This window comes from Delphinapterus leucas, chromosome 7 (assembly GCF_059928025.1).
Source record: "Delphinapterus leucas isolate spDelLeu-1000000601 "Yukka" chromosome 7, BTC_Dleu_Yukka2, whole genome shotgun sequence".
In the NCBI taxonomy this organism is placed as follows: Eukaryota; Metazoa; Chordata; class Mammalia; order Artiodactyla; family Monodontidae; genus Delphinapterus; species Delphinapterus leucas.
The window spans coordinates 9,145,071-9,163,349 of NC_143135.1; the positions used below are offsets into that span (position 1 = coordinate 9,145,071).

At 51.2% G+C, this 18,279-nt stretch overlaps 1 protein-coding gene and 1 non-coding gene across 5 annotated transcripts; one reads left to right on the plus strand and one right to left on the minus strand.

The window, feature by feature from the left end:
* The first annotated feature begins 117 nt into the window (after positions 1 to 117).
* On the plus strand, positions 118 to 16,991 carry GANAB (glucosidase II alpha subunit). Of its 4 annotated transcripts, XM_089914662.1 has the most exons (25): positions 118 to 199; positions 3,558 to 3,662; positions 3,812 to 3,920; positions 4,171 to 4,298; positions 7,984 to 8,163; positions 8,640 to 8,705; positions 9,499 to 9,572; positions 9,747 to 9,830; positions 9,918 to 10,014; positions 10,267 to 10,447; positions 11,033 to 11,186; positions 11,392 to 11,627; positions 11,710 to 11,836; positions 11,940 to 12,019; positions 12,260 to 12,403; positions 12,501 to 12,597; positions 12,877 to 12,978; positions 13,154 to 13,397; positions 14,479 to 14,543; positions 14,738 to 14,814; positions 14,925 to 14,999; positions 15,177 to 15,290; positions 15,414 to 15,526; positions 15,669 to 15,769; positions 15,887 to 16,991. In XM_089914662.1, exons 1-25 carry the CDS (start codon positions 162 to 164, stop codon positions 15,994 to 15,996), a joined length of 2,901 nt encoding a protein of 966 aa, XP_089770788.1. In that variant the 5' UTR covers positions 118 to 161; the 3' UTR covers positions 15,997 to 16,991. The 4 variants fall into 4 exon arrangements, with proteins under 4 accessions (XP_089770788.1, XP_089770790.1, XP_089770791.1 ...); XM_089914664.1 differs by lacking the exon at positions 8,640 to 8,705; XM_089914665.1 differs by lacking the exon at positions 3,812 to 3,920.
* LOC115804143 (U6 spliceosomal RNA) lies at positions 1,942 to 2,048 on the minus strand. Its single transcript, XR_004024992.1, has one exon. It is a non-coding gene; the product is annotated as a U6 spliceosomal RNA (small nuclear RNA).
* Positions 16,992 to 18,279: the final 1,288 nt, after the last annotated feature.

An 18,279-nucleotide genomic window follows, 5' to 3' on the forward strand; every position in this document is an offset into this window, starting at 1 on the left:
CCCACGAGCATTTAGAGTATGCCCTCGGCCAATGGGACAGACGCCAGGCTTCAGTGTGGCCCGGCCAATCAGGAAGCCGGAAGGGGCGGGCGCTAAGATACGTGGCTCAACGCGCGCCGGGGGAGGGGAAGCTCCGGGTCAAGGAGCGAACCCGGCACAAGATGGCGGCGGTAGCGGCAGTGGCGGCGCGTAGGAGGCGGTGAGGAGCCCGGATCCCGGGGACGCGCCCGGGACGCCCCCAGACCCCCAAATCCCGTATCTCTCCTTCCTGTATGTTCTCCTGAGACTCCGCCACCCCCAGCCTCGTGAGGACTCTTTGTCTCTCTGGAGGCGGCCTCAGGTGCCCCCAGCCTTCTCGTCGCGTCGGGGGGCCCTTGTTTCTGGGGCTCTCTGCTCCGGCCCGGTGGCTCTAGAAGGCCGCAGCCTTGTGTTCTTCTTGGCCTTGGCCGCTCTCAGCCGCCGCCCTACCCTGGCGGCTTGCGGCGGTTAACGCTGCCGCCTCTTTCCTGCAATGCGCGGGACCATCGGGGCAGAGGAAGAGATGCGGCCCGGCCTCCGGGAATGCAGCCTGCTGCCCTGCGGCCCCTCAGCCGCGCTGGAAGCACCGCGGCCGGCAGTCTTGGCTTCCACTGCCCTTCTCGCCCTCCCCTCGAGAGCCCCGGACCCTGCCCTGCCCTTGTCTTCACGTGGACACCAGCCCTGGCTTGTTTGGTGTCCACGGTCGTTGGGCACGGCTGGGGCAGGATCCCGTAAGTTCACAGTCGACCTGGATGACGTTGCTCAAACACAACAGTGGTTTGTTCTGCATTTATATTACTGAAAGGACGGTTCGAAACAATCACCAGCGCCACAGAATGTTTACCAGGACCTAACGGATGTATCGGGGTGGGAGAGGCACGTACTGTCGGCAGCGGTGAAAAAAGCGTGGATCGTAAATTTGACTCCAGAAGCCTGTGACCTGAAACAATAAATGAGTGCACCTTTCCTTGCGACTCATTCCTGACCTTGGCTTGTGACCACCTCTTGCCCAGGGGCGTTCAAGGCATTCCTGAGTTCTTAGGGCCTTCCAACAGGTTACATCTGAAAAATCTTTCAGAAATCCTATCCCCATTGGCGTCTCTCCAAACCCATTTTATAGATTGTGCAAGTAGGACTCCAGAGAGTATTTAATTCACTGTACTTCTGATTACTGCTGCTTTGGGCTGGTGGACACGGGGTCAGTTGCTCAGGGTGTCCGCTGCAGTCACTCCTCAGGACCTGGGCCACATGCCTTGCTTTTGAGTGTTCTGGTAGCATTTCTTCTGCTTGTTTTGCTACTGTTTGTTCCTGCTTGACCTATTAAACCACAAAGCCTGGTGTTTTCTTCATCTTTCTGCGTGGCCTGGCTTGCCTTGCACATTCTTCTGGAACTGGAGGGCTTACTGTGTTCTGTGATCTCCTTTCTAGTGATTTTCTTTACCTTTAGCTTTCAAGCAGGTACTGAGGATATGCTGGATACAATGTGTTTGTAGGCCCTACTCTTTGGTTACCCTATTAGCAGGTAGCAAAGTTTTCCTGCTGAGGAGAAATGTGTGTTTTTGTTTGTTCTCCCTTATTTGGAACACTTGCTCAGAGTGTGCCCCTAATCAGCCACTGGGAGAGCATGTTTAAACTGCAGATTCCCTGGGACCCGGGAATCTTCATTTAGTAAGCACTGCACGTAACTCTTAACAGACGCTAAAGTGTGAGAATCCCTATCTAGGATTTACTCAGAATGGATGAATATATCCTTAACAAACTAACTTGTTCAGATAAGCCTGTTAGTCCCTTGTCTGTCTTTTTTTTTTTTTATATATCTTTATTAGAGTATAATTGCTTTACAATGGTGTGTTAGTTTCTGCTTTATAACAAAGTGAATCAGTTATACACATGATCCCATATCTCTTCCCTCTTGGGTCTCCCAAAAATATGGAGCGCTTCATGAATTTGCGTGTCATCCTTGCGCAGGGGCCATGCTAATCTTCTCTGTATCGTTCCAATTTTAGTATATGTGCTGCCGAAGCGAGCACCCTTGTCTGTCATTTGATAGCATGTTGGGGAAGTGACAAGTTTGTGCTAACCTTGGTGATGGTCCTCAGTGAGGCAGGCCCTGCTGGTGGTTAGTGCAATGTGCTGTGCATAATGAAGTGCCTGGGCCCTGGAGTTAGGCAGAGCTGAGTTCACCAGTGTCACCTCATACTGGCTGTTAAATCTTGGATGAATTATTGAACTTTTTTTTTTTTTTTTTTTTTTTTTTTGCAGTACGCGGGCCTCTCACTGCTGTGGCCTCTCCCGTCGCGGAGCACAGGCTCCGGATGCGCAGGCTCAGCGGCCATGGCTCACGGGCCCAGCCGCTCCGTGGCATGTGGGATCTTCCCGGACCGGGGCACGAGCCCGCGTCCCCTGCATCGGCAGGCGGACTCTCAACCACTGTGCCACCAGGGAAGCCCCAAATTATTGAACCTTTTATGCCTCAGTGCTCCCATCTCGGAAAAATCCCAATCCTATATTCACCAAGAAAACAGTGAAAGAAAGGGAAAAGAGTTATTAGTGTGTATAAAGAATTGGTTCTGAACACTGGTTGCCTATTAGAATTGTTTAGGGGAGTTTAAAATCTGATGCCCAGGTCCCACTTCAGGCCAATTAGATTGAAATCTCAGGGTGAGACCTGGGCATAGACACTACTAAAAACTGCAGGGAGAGTTAAAAACTAGTATAGGGCTTCCCTGGTGGCGCAGTGGCTGGGAGTCCGCCTGCCGATGCAGGGGACACGGGTTCGTGCCCTGGTGCGGGAAGATCGCACGTGCCGCGGAGCGGCTGGGCCCGTGAGCCATGGCCGCTGAGCCTGCGCGTCCGGAGCCTGTGCTCCGCGACGGGAGAGGTCACAGCAGTGAGAGGCCCGCGTACCGCAAAAAAAAGAAAAACAAAAAAAACTAGTATAAGGCAGTTAGCCAGGCCCCCGGCTGCCTGTTAGGACTCAACACAGGTTAGCTGTTGTTATTCTTTTCAAGCTTACATGGTGACAGTGGTGACTTATGTCAAAGATAATAGCAGTGGAGATCAGAGGAACAGGATGCCTAGAGTGTTAGGGATGTTAGGACCCTAGGAACCTGTGACCAGCAGGCTAGCTGAGGGTACATCTTGAACTTTTTCACTGTAGGTCCCCCCAGTGTCTTTCCAGTGAAAAGGCATGGCTTACTTTGTTTCTCTGTTCCACACATAAGGTACCACCACTTCCCCTGGGACTGGCTGTTACTGTTCCTTTCCTCTGAGAGGCTGATGTAACCTGAGTCAATACCAGGCCTCTGAAGGCCAAGGATCCTTTGTCCACTTCCTCTGCCTTTTGAAGGAAAGGTGTGCGTGAGCCAGCTCCTCAGGCCTGACACTTAACCCCTGTCCACTCTGCCTTGTTTTCTGTTTAATGGGACTCTATCTTTCTCCCCTTTTAGGGTTGTGGTGGGAAGAGGCCTTTACCTCAGAAGGTGGGGCCCTTTCTGATCCTGTGCTGATCGTGCCCTCTTTGTCCTTTTCCCCCCTAGGTCTTGGACTGGTTTGGTACTGGCTTGTTTAGGCGTCTGCCTGGGAATTACCCTGGCTGTGGATAGAAGCAACTTTAAGACCTGCGAAGAGAGTTCCTTCTGCAAGTATGATATTTCTGGGAGACTAGAACGGAAAGTAGGGTAATGTGGGAGGTGTCTGTGGCAGATGAGGTAGCCTGGGGCACTGCAGCTGATAGAAGGACTTAGGGGCCTTGGGGAACCCTCCCCCGTTCTCAGTCATTTCACATTGGCAGGAGGCAACGAAGCATACGGCCAGGCCATTCTCCATACCGAGCCTTGCTGGACTCTCTGCAGCTTGGTCCTGATGCCCTCACGGTCCATCTGATCAACGAAGTCACTAAGGTCAGGGGAGAAAAGGAAGAGTCTGGTGGGGGTGGAGAAATGGCTAAGGGGTAATTTGGGAAGGGGAATCCTATAGCCAACATTCTGTGCCATCTAACCTTAGGACTTGTACTTTGTGAGGAATTCAGATTTCAGATCCCTTAGGCAAAGGGCTAGAAGGAGGAGACCCCCTCGGGAGAGAAATGGGTTCAGAGGGCATTTCCTGGTATAGCCCATTCCTTTCTCCAGACCCAGACCTCTGCCTCCACAGGTGTTGCTTGTGCTAGAGCTCCAGGGGCTTCGAAGGAACATGACTCGGATCAGAATTGATGAACTAGAGCCCCGGCGGCCCCGATACCGTGTGCCAGACGTGTTGGTGGCTGATCCCCCCACAGCTGGGTAAATTTTTCCTGAGAAACATATCCATCTCCATGGCCCTTTTCCCCTTCCTAATGAACCTTTATTTGGCAGCTGACTTTCTCTTCCACATTGGGATAATAGCTGAATAGCACCCGGCCACTCTCCTCAGCCTTCCCTCATCTGTTCCTCTGTTTCATTTGTTTTCTCAACTGATTGATTCATTGATTGGCCGAGCTGTGGGATCTTAGTTCCCCAACCAGGGATTGAACCTGCGCTCTGTGCAGTGAAAGCACAGGGTCTTAATCACTGGACTGCCAGGGAATTCCCTCACTTGTTTTCTCTTTCACCCTTTATCTTCATTCAGTCAGCAAAGAAATACTGCTTCCTCTTCTGTGCCAGGCCTGGCCTAGGTACTGGAGATACAAGAGGGAGTCAGCAAGGCCATGGAGCTCGCCTTCCAGGAATACAGTGTCTCTGTGGTTGGTTCCTCCCTTCCCTTCCCTTCCTGTCCTGTCCCGCTGTCTTGTCTCGTCTGTTCTTTTCTTCTCTTTCTTTTTTTTCTCTTTTCTCTCTCCTTTCTTTCTCCCCTTCCTTCCTCCCTTCCTTCCCTCTTTCCCTCCTTCCCTTCCTCCCTCCTCAATTTCTCCTCAGATATTCAGGATAGGATTATTCAGATACTCGGGTCATGACACATCGTCGTCATTATTCCATGCATGGCTCTCTGTTAAGTATTTAACTTAGAAAATAACATGATAAACCCTTCACCTAACCCAAACATATAGATCTCACTGTCCTGTACCCCTGACTCCTTCGGAGATGATTGTTATTCTGAAGTTTATTATTCCCTTGTTTTTTTGTTCTCACAGTTATATCGTGGGTACGTATATACATATACACACTTTCGTACATTTGCCTAAGCAATAAATTATGTGATTTTGTTTTGGAGTTTTATAGGGAAAGTATCTTAGTGAATGTGGTCTTTTGGGATTTCCTTTTTTCACTTAACTGGATTTAACTTTGTTGCATGTAGCTCCAGAAACTCATTTTTACTGCTGTATAATATTATGTTATATGAATATATCCCGATTTACTTCTCCATTTCTGTGTTGATGGGCATTTGGGTTGTTTCCAGTGTTGGCGTGAACATTCTTGTCCATGTCTCCTGTCTCCCTGTGCAGGAGTTTCTCTTTGGTGTATAGCTAAGAGAAGAACTGCAGAGTTGTAGAATATGGAAATCATCAACTTTCCAAGATAAAGCCAATTTACACTTCCACCAGCAATATATAAGAGGCTTATTGAACTGCATCTTCTCCAGCCCTTGGAACTATTGGACTTAATTTTTGTCAGTGGAATGGCTGTAGGATGATACCATGTGGTGGTCTTGGCTTGCTTGTCTTTCCCAGTTTATTACTGATATTGAGCATGTCTTCATATATTTATCTGTCATTCTGGTTTACTGTTCTGTGAAATGGAAGTTCACTGCTCTGCTCATTTTCCTTTTATGTTGTTTGTCATCACTGATTTGTGGAAATTCATTAGTCTTGATACCAATTCTTTATTATTTACATGTATTGCAGCTATCTTTTCCCAGATTGTAGCTTATCTTTTTACTTTTCTAAAGGTGCCTTGAAAAAAAAAAGACTTTTTAATTTTATTTTTTTAAAAATTTTATTTATTTATTTTTGGCTGCATTGGGTCTTTTGTTGCTGCGTGCAGGCTACTCTTCGTTGCAGTGCGCGGGCTTCTCTTTGCGGAGCACAAGCTCTAGGTGTGCAGGCTCAGTAGTTGTGGCTCGAGGGCTTAGTTGCTCCGCGGCCTGTGGGATCTTCCCAGACCAAGGATCGAACCCGTGTCCCCTGCATTATCAGGCAGATTCTTAACCACTGCGCCACCAGGGAAGTCCCAACGATTTTTTAATTTTAGAATAGTTTTAGATTTATAGGAAAGTTTCAAGAATATTATGAGAGTTCCTGTATACCCTGTACTCCTGTTTTCCCCTGTTAACATTATTGTGATATATTTGTCATACATAATGAATTGATATCATTATTGTTAACTAAAGTTCATATTTTTTTTTCTTTTTTCATTCCTTTTTTTAAAGTGTTTTTATTGTTTATTTTTTTGCGGTACGCGGGCCTCTCACTGTTGTGGCCTCTCCCGTTGCGGAGCACAGGCTCCGGACGCGCAGGCTCAGCAGCCATGGCTTATGGGCCTAGCTACTCCGCGGCATGTGGGATTTTCCCGGACTGGGGCACGAACCCGCGTCCCCTGCATCAGCAGGCGGACTCTCAACCACTGCGCCACCAGGGAAGCCCTATTTTTTTAAAATATTATTTATTTATTTGTTTTGGCTGTGTTGGGTCTTCATTGCTGCTTGCGGGCTTTCTCTAGTTGCGGCGAGCGGGGGCTGCTCTTCATTGTGGTGCACGGGCTTCTCATTGCAGTGGCTCCTCTTGTTGCGGAGCACAGGCTCTAGGTGCATGGGCTTCAGTAGTTGTGGTGCTCTGGCTCAATAGTTGTGGTGCACGAGCTTAGCTGCTCCAAGGCATGTGAGATCTTCCCGGACCGGGGATCAAACCCGTGTCCCCTGCGTTGGCAGGCGGATTCTTAACCACTGCACCACCATTTCATTTATTTTTAATTGAAGTGTAGTTGATGTACAGTATTACATAAGTTATGGGTGTACAATATAGTGATTCATAGTTTTTAAAGGTCGTACTCCATTAATAGCTGTTATAAAATATCGGCTACACTGCTTGTGTTGTATGATATATCCTTGTAGCTTAAAGTCCATATTTTTTTCAGATTCCCTTAGTTTTTTTGTTATTTATTTATTTACTTATGGCTGCATTGGGTCTTCGTTGCTGCGTGCGGGCTTTCTCTAGTTGCGGCAAGTGGGCTTCTCATTGCAGTGGCTTCTTCTGTTGCGGAGCATGGGCTTTAGGCGCGTGGGCTTCAGTAGTGGTGGTGCATGGGCTTATCTGCCCCGCAGCATGTGGGATCTTCCCGGACCAGGGATTGAATCTGAGTCCCCTGCATTGGCAGGTGGATTCTCAACCACCACGCCACCAGGGAAGTCCCAGATTTCCTTAGTTTTTACCTAATGTCTTTCTTCTGCTTCACGATCCCATCCAGGATACTGTTTTATATTTAGTTGTCATGTCTCCTGAGGCTCCTCTAGACTGGGACAGTTCCTCAGACTTTTCTTGTTTTTGATTACCCTTAACGTATCTTTCAATAAACAGAAATTCTGAATTTTGTTGTCAGGTAGATAAGTCTCTTACCTTTTGGTGTTAGTGTTTTCTAAGTTGTGTTTAAAGAATCCTTATCTAACTCAGAGTCAGAAAATATTTTTTTATATTTTCTTCTAAAGGTTTTACTCTAAAATTTTAAGTCATAATCTGTCTGGAGTTGATATTTGTATCTGGTATGAGGTAGGAGTGTGATACCATTTCTTTTCTATACAGAAAATGTGTTTTTCCACTCTGTTATTGAATAGTCCTCCAGACCTCACTGAACTGCCATGCCATCTGTTACATTTCAACATTCTAAGATGCTTGGGTCTGTTTCCAGGCTCTTTATTTGATTCCTTTGGTCAACTTATCTGTCCCTGTACTGTTACCACACTGCCTGTATAGCTCTTAGCAGGTCCCCCGTCTTCTAAGTGTCATGACTGCTCCTGGCACTTTGCACTTCCTTATATCCCTTTTGATCTTTTTCCCAGGCTTTCTGTCTCTGGCCGGGATGCCAACAGCGTGGAGCTAACCATGGCTGAGGGGCCCTATAAAATCATCTTGACGGCACGGCCATTCCGCCTCGACCTACTGGAGGACCGCAGCCTTCTGCTCAGTGTCAATGCCCGAGGACTCTTAAATTTTGAGCACCAGAGGGCTCCCAGGGTCTCGTGAGTACAGGGATCAGGAGTGAAGGGGACCTAGTGTGAAGGAACCTAGGGGTGTCGTAGGGTCTGGCACTGGGTCCCTGGGAGGAGACAGGGTGGTAGTAGAGCCAGGTCGGGGCTGGGGGCTGGGAGAAGCTGACCATCAGGGAGGGTAGGAAGCAGACCTGGGTTGAAGTTTTCTCCATTTCCTGTACAGACCAGGAGGCAGTCACTTTTGTCCATGAGCTGTACCCTGGGCACCTCCTCCCTCAGAGGCCTGCCTGGGTCTGCCTTTCCCTCTTCCCCCTCTCACACCATCACACTTCCCAGATTTATTTTCTTCCTTTTTTTTGTTTTGTTTTGTTTTGGTTTTTGTTTTTAATTTCTTCCCCCACCCCATCTCTGGAAGTTTGTCGACTGAAACTCACTTTTATGTTTCTGTTTTTGTGTTGGTTTTGTGCCTCCTTTTCCCCTTTCCTACCCACCTCCTCCTGCCCCAGCTTCTCGGATAAAGTTAGTCTCACTGTCGGTAGCATTTGGAATAAGATCAAGAACCTTTTCTCTAGGTAAATCCATGACCACTGGTACTGTATCTGTTCCTCTGCCCTTACCCGCCCTTCACTCTGCCCCAGGGAAGGTGCCCCAGACCCTTCCATACCCTGTCCTTCACTCACCTCTTTTTCCCCAGCTATATGGTCTCTGGTTCCCGTTCCCCATTCCCCTGGCTAGGAGCCCCCGGGAGAAGGAAGATGAAATGTTGGATATTCTTGAGGAATGTAGGGAGCTTCTTGCTTTGCCAGGGGGTGGAGAGATGCTGCCTGTTGCTGGGGTTCCTGCCTCTCAGCTGGCTTGCACTGAAGCTCTGGGCAGAGCTGCTTGCCAGCTGCCCTTGAAAGCATCCTTTGGCAGAATCTCTTGTTTGAGTCCCTGTGTAGAGGCTTGACCATGGTTATGACTCACTTGCCTTTGCAAAACCCTGTGTCACGCCAAGAGGCTGAGGCCCAGTGAGGGAAGTTGGGGCCAGAGTCTCTTGGTAGAGGCAGCAGGGCTACGACTGGCATTCCGAACCCAGGCCCTTGAACCTGTCTGCCTGTCTCTTCTGGAACGCTGCCAGAGGCTGGTGGTTTGGGCCTGTGTTTGGAAGGCACCCCTTGGTGGCATTTCCTTCTCATTTCTCTCCCTGTCCTTTGCACACTTATCTGCTCACTGGGGGCCCCTTTCCAAGCTTTAACGTTCAGTCCCTCCTCCAGCGCCTTCGTTCCTTTGGACCCTTGGCTCTCTATTCCCTCACCCCTCCTTCCACTAGCCCCTCGTCCCTGCCCCCTCTGGATTGGAGCAGACAGCTCTCCTACCTTCCAGGCAAGGATCAAAAGACCCAGCTGAGGGCGATGGGGCCCAGCCCGAGGAAACACCTGGGGATGGTGACAAGGCAAGTTGGTGGGGGTGGGTGGTTGGAGCACAGGGCTGGCTGGGAGGTTGGAGGGGAAAGGCCCACAAGAAATTTGAGCTTAGTCTTGCCATCACAGATGGGATTTAGAAAATGGGCAAGGGAAGAGAGAGGACCTGGTGTGTGATTGAGTAGTGGTCTGCTTTCTCCTTCCAGCCAGACGAGACCCAGGGGAAGGCAGAGCACGATGAGCCAGGAGCCTGGGAAGAGACATTTAAAACTCACACTGACAGCAAGCCCTATGGTGAGGGGCTGGGGGAGCCTTGGGCAGGAGGACAGGGAGTCCTTGCCAAGCAGAAGCTCTGGAGCTCACCTTTTGCTTTTCTTCCAGGCCCCACGTCTGTGAGTTTGGACTTCTCTCTGCCAGGCATGGAGCATGTGTATGGGATCCCCGAGCATGCAGACAACCTGAGGCTGAAAGTCACTGAGTGAGTCCTACAGTGACATCAGGACATGGGGGGAGGGAAGGGGCAGAGGTCAGGGCTGTGGGAGATGTGCACACAGATCAGACGCTCCAGACGAGCGTGGCTCACTTCCTGTGCCAGAGAACCTGGGGCCATCAGAAAATTCTGCTTTGAGAAAGGGCAGAGGGGCCAGTTTTTATCCCTCATCTGTGTCTGTGGGGCTGGGGCTGTGCACGCCGTGGCCTGGGGCCAGTCTGTCTGTCTGCCTGCCTGCAGGGGTGGGGAGCCATATCGCCTCTACAATTTGGACGTGTTCCAGTATGAGCTGTACAACCGCATGGCCCTATATGGGTCTGTGCCCGTGCTCCTAGCACACAACCCTCATCGGGACCTGGGCATCTTCTGGCTCAACGCCGCGGAGACCTGGGTTGACATATCCTCCAACACTGCAGGCAAGGTGAGAGCACAGGCATGGGGAGCAATAAGGGAGGGAATCGTCAGGCCTTGAGACAAATGGGTTTGTTAGGGGCATTTGCTTTGAAGAGGCTGGTAGAGTGGCCTATTTGGATACCTGTTTGGGGACTGGATGAGAGACAGGCCCTGGGCCTTCTGAGCTGCATATGAGTTCTCCAGACACTCCCAGAAGACACAGACTCGTGGGGAAGGTATTTCCTTTTCTGCATTTATTAATACATTTGTTATTGAGTATGCGTTAGGAGCTTCAGACCCTTTTCTAGGTGCTGGGGATATATTGCTCACTGAGTTAGGAAAGGAGGAAGACAGATTAAACAGGTAACAGAGGGAAGATGAGTTCAGTGGTGGTAAGTTCTAAGAAAGAAATGCAGTGGTCATGTGATGGGGATGGGCGGTGCTGCTTATGATGGGGCCCAGGGAAGCCTCACTGACGAGGTGACGTTTAATCTCAGCCCAAAGTGACTCAAGGAGCCAGCTGTGTGAGGACTCTGAGGAAAACACTGCTGCTTTGTCTTTGGGTTGGGAAGCAGGAGGGTGGTGTCAGACCTCTCTCTGGTCCCCTCTGCAGACCCTGTTTGGGAAGATGCTGGACTACCTGCAGGGCTCTGGGGAGACCCCACAGACAGATGTTCGCTGGATATCGGAGAGTGGCATCATTGATGTCTTCCTGCTACTTGGGCCGTCTGTCTTTGATGTCTTCCGGCAGTACGCTAGTCTCACAGGTACGCAGTGTCCCTACTCTGTCAGCCTGCAGCCTCCCTTTCTGGTCCTTGGCTTCTTGAGGGATGACTGCATTTTCAGAAATCCTGTGCCTTGGCCTGTTCTCTAGCCCTGTGCCCTTTCATCTCCCTCAATTTCTGGGCATCCCCATTGGCCCCAGGTTGAGCCTGACCCCATTGTGACACCCATCCCTCACTGAACCTGCAGGGACCCAGGTTTTGCCCCCGCTCTTCTCCCTCGGCTACCACCAGAGCCGCTGGAACTATCGGGATGAGGCTGACGTTCTGGAAGTCGATCAGGGCTTCGATGATCACAACCTGCCTTGCGATGTCATCTGGCTGGACATTGAGCATGCTGACGGCAAGCGGTATTTCACCTGGGACCCCAGCCGTTTCCCCCAGCCCCTCACCATGCTTGAGCATTTGGCCTCCAAGAGGCGGAAGGTAAGAGGGCCGCAGCCATGGTTGGTTTTCTCAGGCATGATAGCCCTGGAGAACTCTCACTACCCGTGTTCCGTGCCCCCAGCTGGTGGCCATCGTGGACCCCCACATCAAGGTGGACTCTGGCTATCGCGTACATGAAGAGTTGCAGAACCTGGGTCTGTACGTTAAAACCCGGGATGGCTCTGACTACGAAGGCTGGTGCTGGCCAGGTAGGTGGGCCTGGAATTGAAGGAGGCTATTGGGAGGCCAGGGAGCTAGAGTGGAGGCTCTTTTGCCCCTCAGGGGTTGAAAGCCATCCTTGATTTCTTCTAGGCGCAGCCGGTTACCCTGATTTCACCAATCCCAAGATGAGGGCCTGGTGGGCTAACATGTTTCGCTTTGACAATTATGAGGTATGGCAGCCCCTCCCCGACCTGCCTCTGTCTTTTCCACTCTACCTCTTGGAATCAGTCATTCTCTGCCTGCTATCCTTGCTATGGTTGGTTGCTCATAAGATACCGGGGCCTTGATGATCCTGGGGGGGCCCTGAGAAATGCATCTTTCTGGATTCCTAGGAGCTCTCTGCTCAGACACTGTTTTGTCTTCTTCCTCCCCTCTGTCGTCTGTCCCCATTTTCTGCCTTGTGTTCTCAGGGCTCATCTCCCAACCTCTATGTCTGGAATGACATGAATGAACCGTCCGTGTTCAATGGTCCTGAGGTCACCATGCTCAAGGATGCCCAGCATTATGGGGGCTGGGAGCACCGAGACGTGCATAACATCTATGGCCTCTACGTGGTAAGGGACTGAGAGAGGAGAGACCAAGGACCGAGAACTTGCACCGATGACAGCTGGCTTTTGCTCCTCACTACCCTTCTTTCCTGTTCCCACGCAGCACATGGCGACTGCTGACGGGCTGGTGCTGCGCTCCGGGGGCATAGAACGCCCCTTTGTCCTGAGCAGGGCTTTCTTTGCTGGCTCCCAGCGCTTTGGTAAGATTTGGAGAATAAAGCTGTGGCAGAGGGACCTGGGCCTGGTTCTTGGAGAAGTCTGTCCATCCTCTGAGAGTTATGTACTTCCTTCCAGCTGTTCACTAAAAGCGAGGCAGGGAGTGGGAGGGCCAGTCCGTATTGAAGTGCTCTTGTGAACTCCACCATCTTCGGCAGGACTCTGGGGGCCCCAGAGGAGATGTGGCAGGTTAGAGAGGTCAGCTATATAAAAGGCTGAGCCCCTTCACTGTTTGCAAGTTCCCTCCCTCTTTTCTTCCTCAGGAGCTGTGTGGACAGGCGACAATGCTGCCGAATGGGACCATTTGAAGATCTCTATTCCTATGTGTCTCAGCTTGGGGCTGGTGGGACTTTCCTTCTGTGGAGGTGAGAGGGGGAGGAACTTGGAGCCTTGCTTTGGCGGGAGAGGGGCAAGGTAGAGGGCATAAAACCTAGGCCTGAGCAGAGAACTGACAGTCCACGGTGGGGCCTTGGGGGGCTCCTTAGGTAGCAGCCCTCCTTCACCCTCTTTTCCAACTGGTTTCCTCCCTCCCCTCTCTAGCGGATGTGGGCGGCTTCTTCAAAAATCCAGAGCCAGAGCTGCTTGTGCGCTGGTACCAGATGGGTGCCTACCAGCCGTTCTTCCGGGCACATGCCCACTTGGACACTGGTCGGCGAGAGCCGTGGTTGTTACCGTCTCAGTACCATGACATAATCCGAGACGCCTTGGGTCAGCGGTATTCCCTACTGCCCTTCTGGTACACCCTCTTCTATCAGGCCCATCGTGAAGGGATTCCTATCATGAGGTGAGGCATTCAATTGGGTCTGTGTAGAATGGACTGAGATGGCTGGGAGACTGGGTTCCATCTCTGGGCCTCTTTCTTCATTCACCAGGGCCTTGTAAAGGAGGGAAATCTGACTGCAAGGTCAAGAGTAAGAAGAGACCAGTGGGGAGATGAAGAGCAGTAAACGTTACTGAGTGCTTATGACACGCTAGGCATTACTCATCACTGTCCCCAGAGCCAGAAACAAGTCAGACAAGTGTCGCACCCTTGTGGGACTTACATTCTTGGGAGGAAGACAGAGAGGCATGTAAACAAATATGGAAATAGGAAAACTGACAAGGTTTTTGAAAGAAATAGAACAGGGTAACGGAGTTAAATTCCACAAACAGGCCACGTAGGGCTTCCCTGGTGGCGCAGTGGTGGAGAGTCCGCCTGCCAATGCAGGGGACACGGGTTCGTGCCCCGGTCCGGGAAGATCCCACATGCCGCGGAGCGGCTGGGCCTGTGAGCCATGGCCGCTGAGCCTGCGCGTCCGGAGCCTGTGCTCCTCAACGGGAGAGGCCACAGCAGTGAGAGGCCCGCGTACCGCAAAAAAAAAAAAAAACAGGCCACGTAAAGATGAGCCCTGACTGATGAGTAAGACAGGCTTTTGTGACGCAGAGGAAGAATGTTCCAAGCAGGGGAGACTGCAAGTGCAAAAATTATGAAATGGAAATGAGTTTGTTGTGTTCCAGGAGTAGGAACAAACCAGTATGTCTCAGGGGCAAAGAATCAGAGGGAGAGGTAGATGAGGTGGAGTGGAAAATTCAACCTGAACTGGAGGGCTTTTCAGGCCAGGATAATGAAGTGGCCGCTGGGAGGTAGCTATGCAGAGCAGTTTCCAGAGGGAGCAGGGTGGGAGGAGGCAGGGAGACGGGTTAGGAAGTTAAACGTCTAGACCAAGGTTAGAGTGCATAGCTGAGTCCTTAAGCCTGCTGGGCTGTCTGGCTGCCAGCTCGCAGGTCTTTCCCCTGTGCTCTTCTTTTTGCCAGTGCCTGGGGTAGCATCTTTGACTTCTGCCAAACAGCAAGTGTATTCCTTTCTTGTCCTGCTTCCTTCCTAGGCCCCTGTGGGTGCAGTATCCTCAGGATGTGACCACCTTCAGTATAGATGATCAGTTCCTGCTTGGTGAGAAACAAGGGGGACAGTTAGTGGTGGGTTGGGATAGGGCTGAGAAGAAGCAAGCACTGTGATAGATACGTCTGTGGATGTGCAGGGAGGGAGGAGTGAACGAGGTCAGGGGTGCAAGGGGGTGGGTGCTCTAGGGCTCCCTCTTTGGGAACTGATCTCCCCAATTCAGAGTTGATTCTGCTGTGTCTTAGGGGATGCATTGCTGGTTCACCCTGTATCAGACTCTGAGGCGCATGGCGTGCAGGTCTATCTTCCTGGCCAAGGGGAGGTGAGTTAAGGAAGGGTGTGGTGGGGAAAGGTGGTGGAGGTCAGAGAGGGTAAATAGAGTGGGGTGTCCTCTGTGCAGTGAGTGACCAAGTATATCTTCTGCACCCACAGGTGTGGTATGACGTTCATAGCTACCAGAAGCATCATGGTCCCCAGACCCTGTATCTGCCTGTAACTCTAAGCAGTGTGAGTATGCCTGGGCCAGCTGCCAGCTCCATCTGCCTGTAGGTTTCCAGAAGGGGAGAGAGTGTATACTTTGGAGTCCAGTTCCTAAGGGGACACAGATATACATGAGCAAAAGATATTGCAGGGCCCAGGGTTGAACAGCAGGGCTACTTCATCCCAGCACTGCTCTTGCCCTAGATCCCTGTGTTCCAGCGTGGAGGGACAATTGTGCCCCGATGGATGCGAGTGCGGCGTTCTTCAGACTGCATGAAGGATGACCCCATCACTCTTTTCGTTGCACTCAGCCTCCAGGTGAGCGCATAAGCAGGGAGCCTCCTCAACCATCTGCCTACCTTCCTAGGATTCAGTCCCCTGGGGATGTGCCCCTCACTCCCTCTCGGGCTCAGGCTCTCGCCTACCCCACTTCCTGCTCAGGGTACGGCCCAAGGAGAGCTCTTTCTAGATGATGGGCACACGTTCAACTATCAGACTCGCCATGAGTTCCTGCTGCGTCGATTCTCATTCTCTGGCAACACCCTTGTCTCCAGGTAAGGAGGTACCCTTTCTTCCTTGGCAGCCTCTGGGATGCTTACAGCTCACTGTGCTCTTACATCATGGCCTTGCTCTGCTCTCCTCCTTCTTGCTCTGACAGTTTTTTTTCTGATGGGTATCCATTTTTGCTTCCTCCAGCTCAGCAGACCCCAAAGGCCACTTTGAGACACCAATTTGGATTGAGCGGGTGGTGATAATAGGGGCTGGAAAGCCAGCAACCGTGGTACTCCAGACAAAAGGTGAGTGATCTGGCCCCCAGGTGGGGAAAGAGGAGAAGCAGGGCAGGGTTGGGGACCCCCTGCGTATAGGAAAGTTGTTGCTATTGACCCTGGCACTCTTTCTCTTTCCTCCACCAGGATCTCCTGAAAGCCGCCTGTCCTTCCAGCATGACCCTGAGACCTCTGTGTTGATCCTGCGCAAGCCTGGCGTCAGTGTGGTATCCGACTGGAGTATTCACCTGCGATAACCCAAGGGATGTTGGGGTGGGGTGTGATGGTCTTGATAGTTACTCTTCCTTCTGCCCTGGAGTTTGACCTTCCCCAGACTTCACCTTTCTTATCTCAAGATCTACATTCTGCCAACATCTGGGCAGGATGAGAGGGCTTTCCCTGGGCTCTGAATTCATTTTGTGACCTCCTGACCTCTCCCACCCCACTGACACCACATCTCCCTTCATCCCCAAATATTCTGTTGCTCTGACTGGAGCACATTCACCTGTGAAGACCTGGGGACCACAGGGCCCTTGCTTTCCCTTCTCTTTTCTTTCTTTTGGGGGCCCTGAATCTCCTCCATACCCTCTCCATTCATGTCTCTTGTGTGTTGATGCCATTTCTTGGAAGAAGATGAGGGCAGTGAGCTTTAGGGCTCCTTTTCTCCTTCCCCTTCCCTCCCCACCAAACTGTTCTCCCTCCTTTTATTTCTTCCTCCTGGCTCTTCTCTATCAGGCCTCTCCGTTTTATGCCCCATTGATGCACAGGGTCCACCCCTTACCCTGATAAGGGATGAATGGATCAAAGGAGTGAGGTTGCTGGAAAACATCCTCTTCCCTGGCATCCCAGCCTTTCCTCTCCCTGCTTCTATCTAGAGCAGCTGCGGTCCTGACAGGGGCAGTTCTACCTCCCCTGTCCCTTGGGGGAAAGAAGTTTCCACTCCTTAAGAGGGGATGAGTGAGACTTCTTTTGCCTCCTAAAATTTTGTCCCCTTGAGGGGCATTCCAGATGGAGAAATCAGTTGTGGTTTCATCGAATCATGGTCACCTGTATTTATTGCTGGGGGAAGGCTGAGGGTGGGGGAGATGATCATGTGCGCTCAGGGTTGGCCCAGGGCCCTGGGTGGGGGTCGGGGAGGACTAACTGGGGACGATGGGGAATGTTTGTGGGAATTTTTTTTACTTCCTTTTGGCCCCCAGCTGTGACAGGTTTTGATAAAAGGAGAAACAATAAAGAGAGAAACCATAAATAACTGTTGGCGTCTGGATTCCAGTTCTGGCCTGAACCACAGACCCCTAAAAGCCCGAGGACCTGACATTTTCATTTAGCTTCAGCATAAGCCTCATTGGTTGAGCAAAATGAGTGAGTGCAAGCCTCCTTCAGCTTGCTTGATGCCAATTTTTTTTAAAATTTATTTTTGGCTGCATTGGGTCCTCGTTGCTGCACGCGGGCTTTCTCTAGTTGCAGCGAGTGGGGGCTACTCTTCGTTGCGGTGCGTGGGCTTCTCATTGTGGTGGCTTCTCTTTGTTGCGGAGCATGGGCTCTAGGCGCGTGGACTTCAGTAGTTGTGGTACGTGGGCTCTGTAGTTGTGGCTCGCAGGCTCTAGAGCGCTGGCTCAGTAGTTGCGCACGGGCTTAGTTGCTCCGTGGCACGTGGGATCTTCCTGCACCAGGGCTGGAACCCATGTCCCCTGCATTGGCAGGTGGATTCTTTTTTGTGTGTGTGTGGTACACGGGCCTGTCACTGTTGTGGCCTCTCCCGTTGTGGAGCACAGGCTCCAGACGCGCAGGCTCGGCGGCCATGGCTCACGGGCCCAGCCACTCCGCGGCACGTGAGATCTTCCTGGACCGGGGCACGAACCCGTGTCCCCTGCATCGGCAGGCGGACTCTCAACCACTGCACCACCAGGGAAGCCACTGGCAGGCGGATTCTTAACCACTGCGTCACAGGGAAGCCCCTGATGCCAGTATTTTCATAGAGGAGCCCAGCAAGGTCATCAGATTTTAGTAGGCCTAGTTAATAGTGGTGACCAGAGCTAATGGGGTCCCTCTTGAATAGAAATAGCTATATGTCAGATGTTCTCATACTAAAGACTGCTTCTCTTTAGCTAGCAGCATTTTTTAAAGTTTCCCATTGTTTTAGTGACAGGAAATAGCTTCCTCCATTTTGCAGACTGACCACAAGTGTTAGAGATTATTTTAACAAGAAACTAGGTTGGTTTGTTTGGAAAAATTACTGCTCAGGATGGTTTATGCCTGTGAGGAGTTAGGGGATGTGTTTCTGGAATTCCTCAGCTCAAGAAATATTTCCAGGGGCTTCCTGGGTGGTGCAGTGATTAAGAATCCGCCTGCCAATGCAGGGGATATGGGTTCGAGCCCTGGTCCGGGAAGATCCCACATGCCGCGGAGCAACTAAGCCCGTGAGCCACAACTACTGAGCCTGCACTCTAGAGCCTTTGAGCCACAACTGCTCAGCCCACATGCCACAACTACTGAAGCCCGCGTGCCTAGAGCCCATGCTCCACAATGAGAGAAGCCAC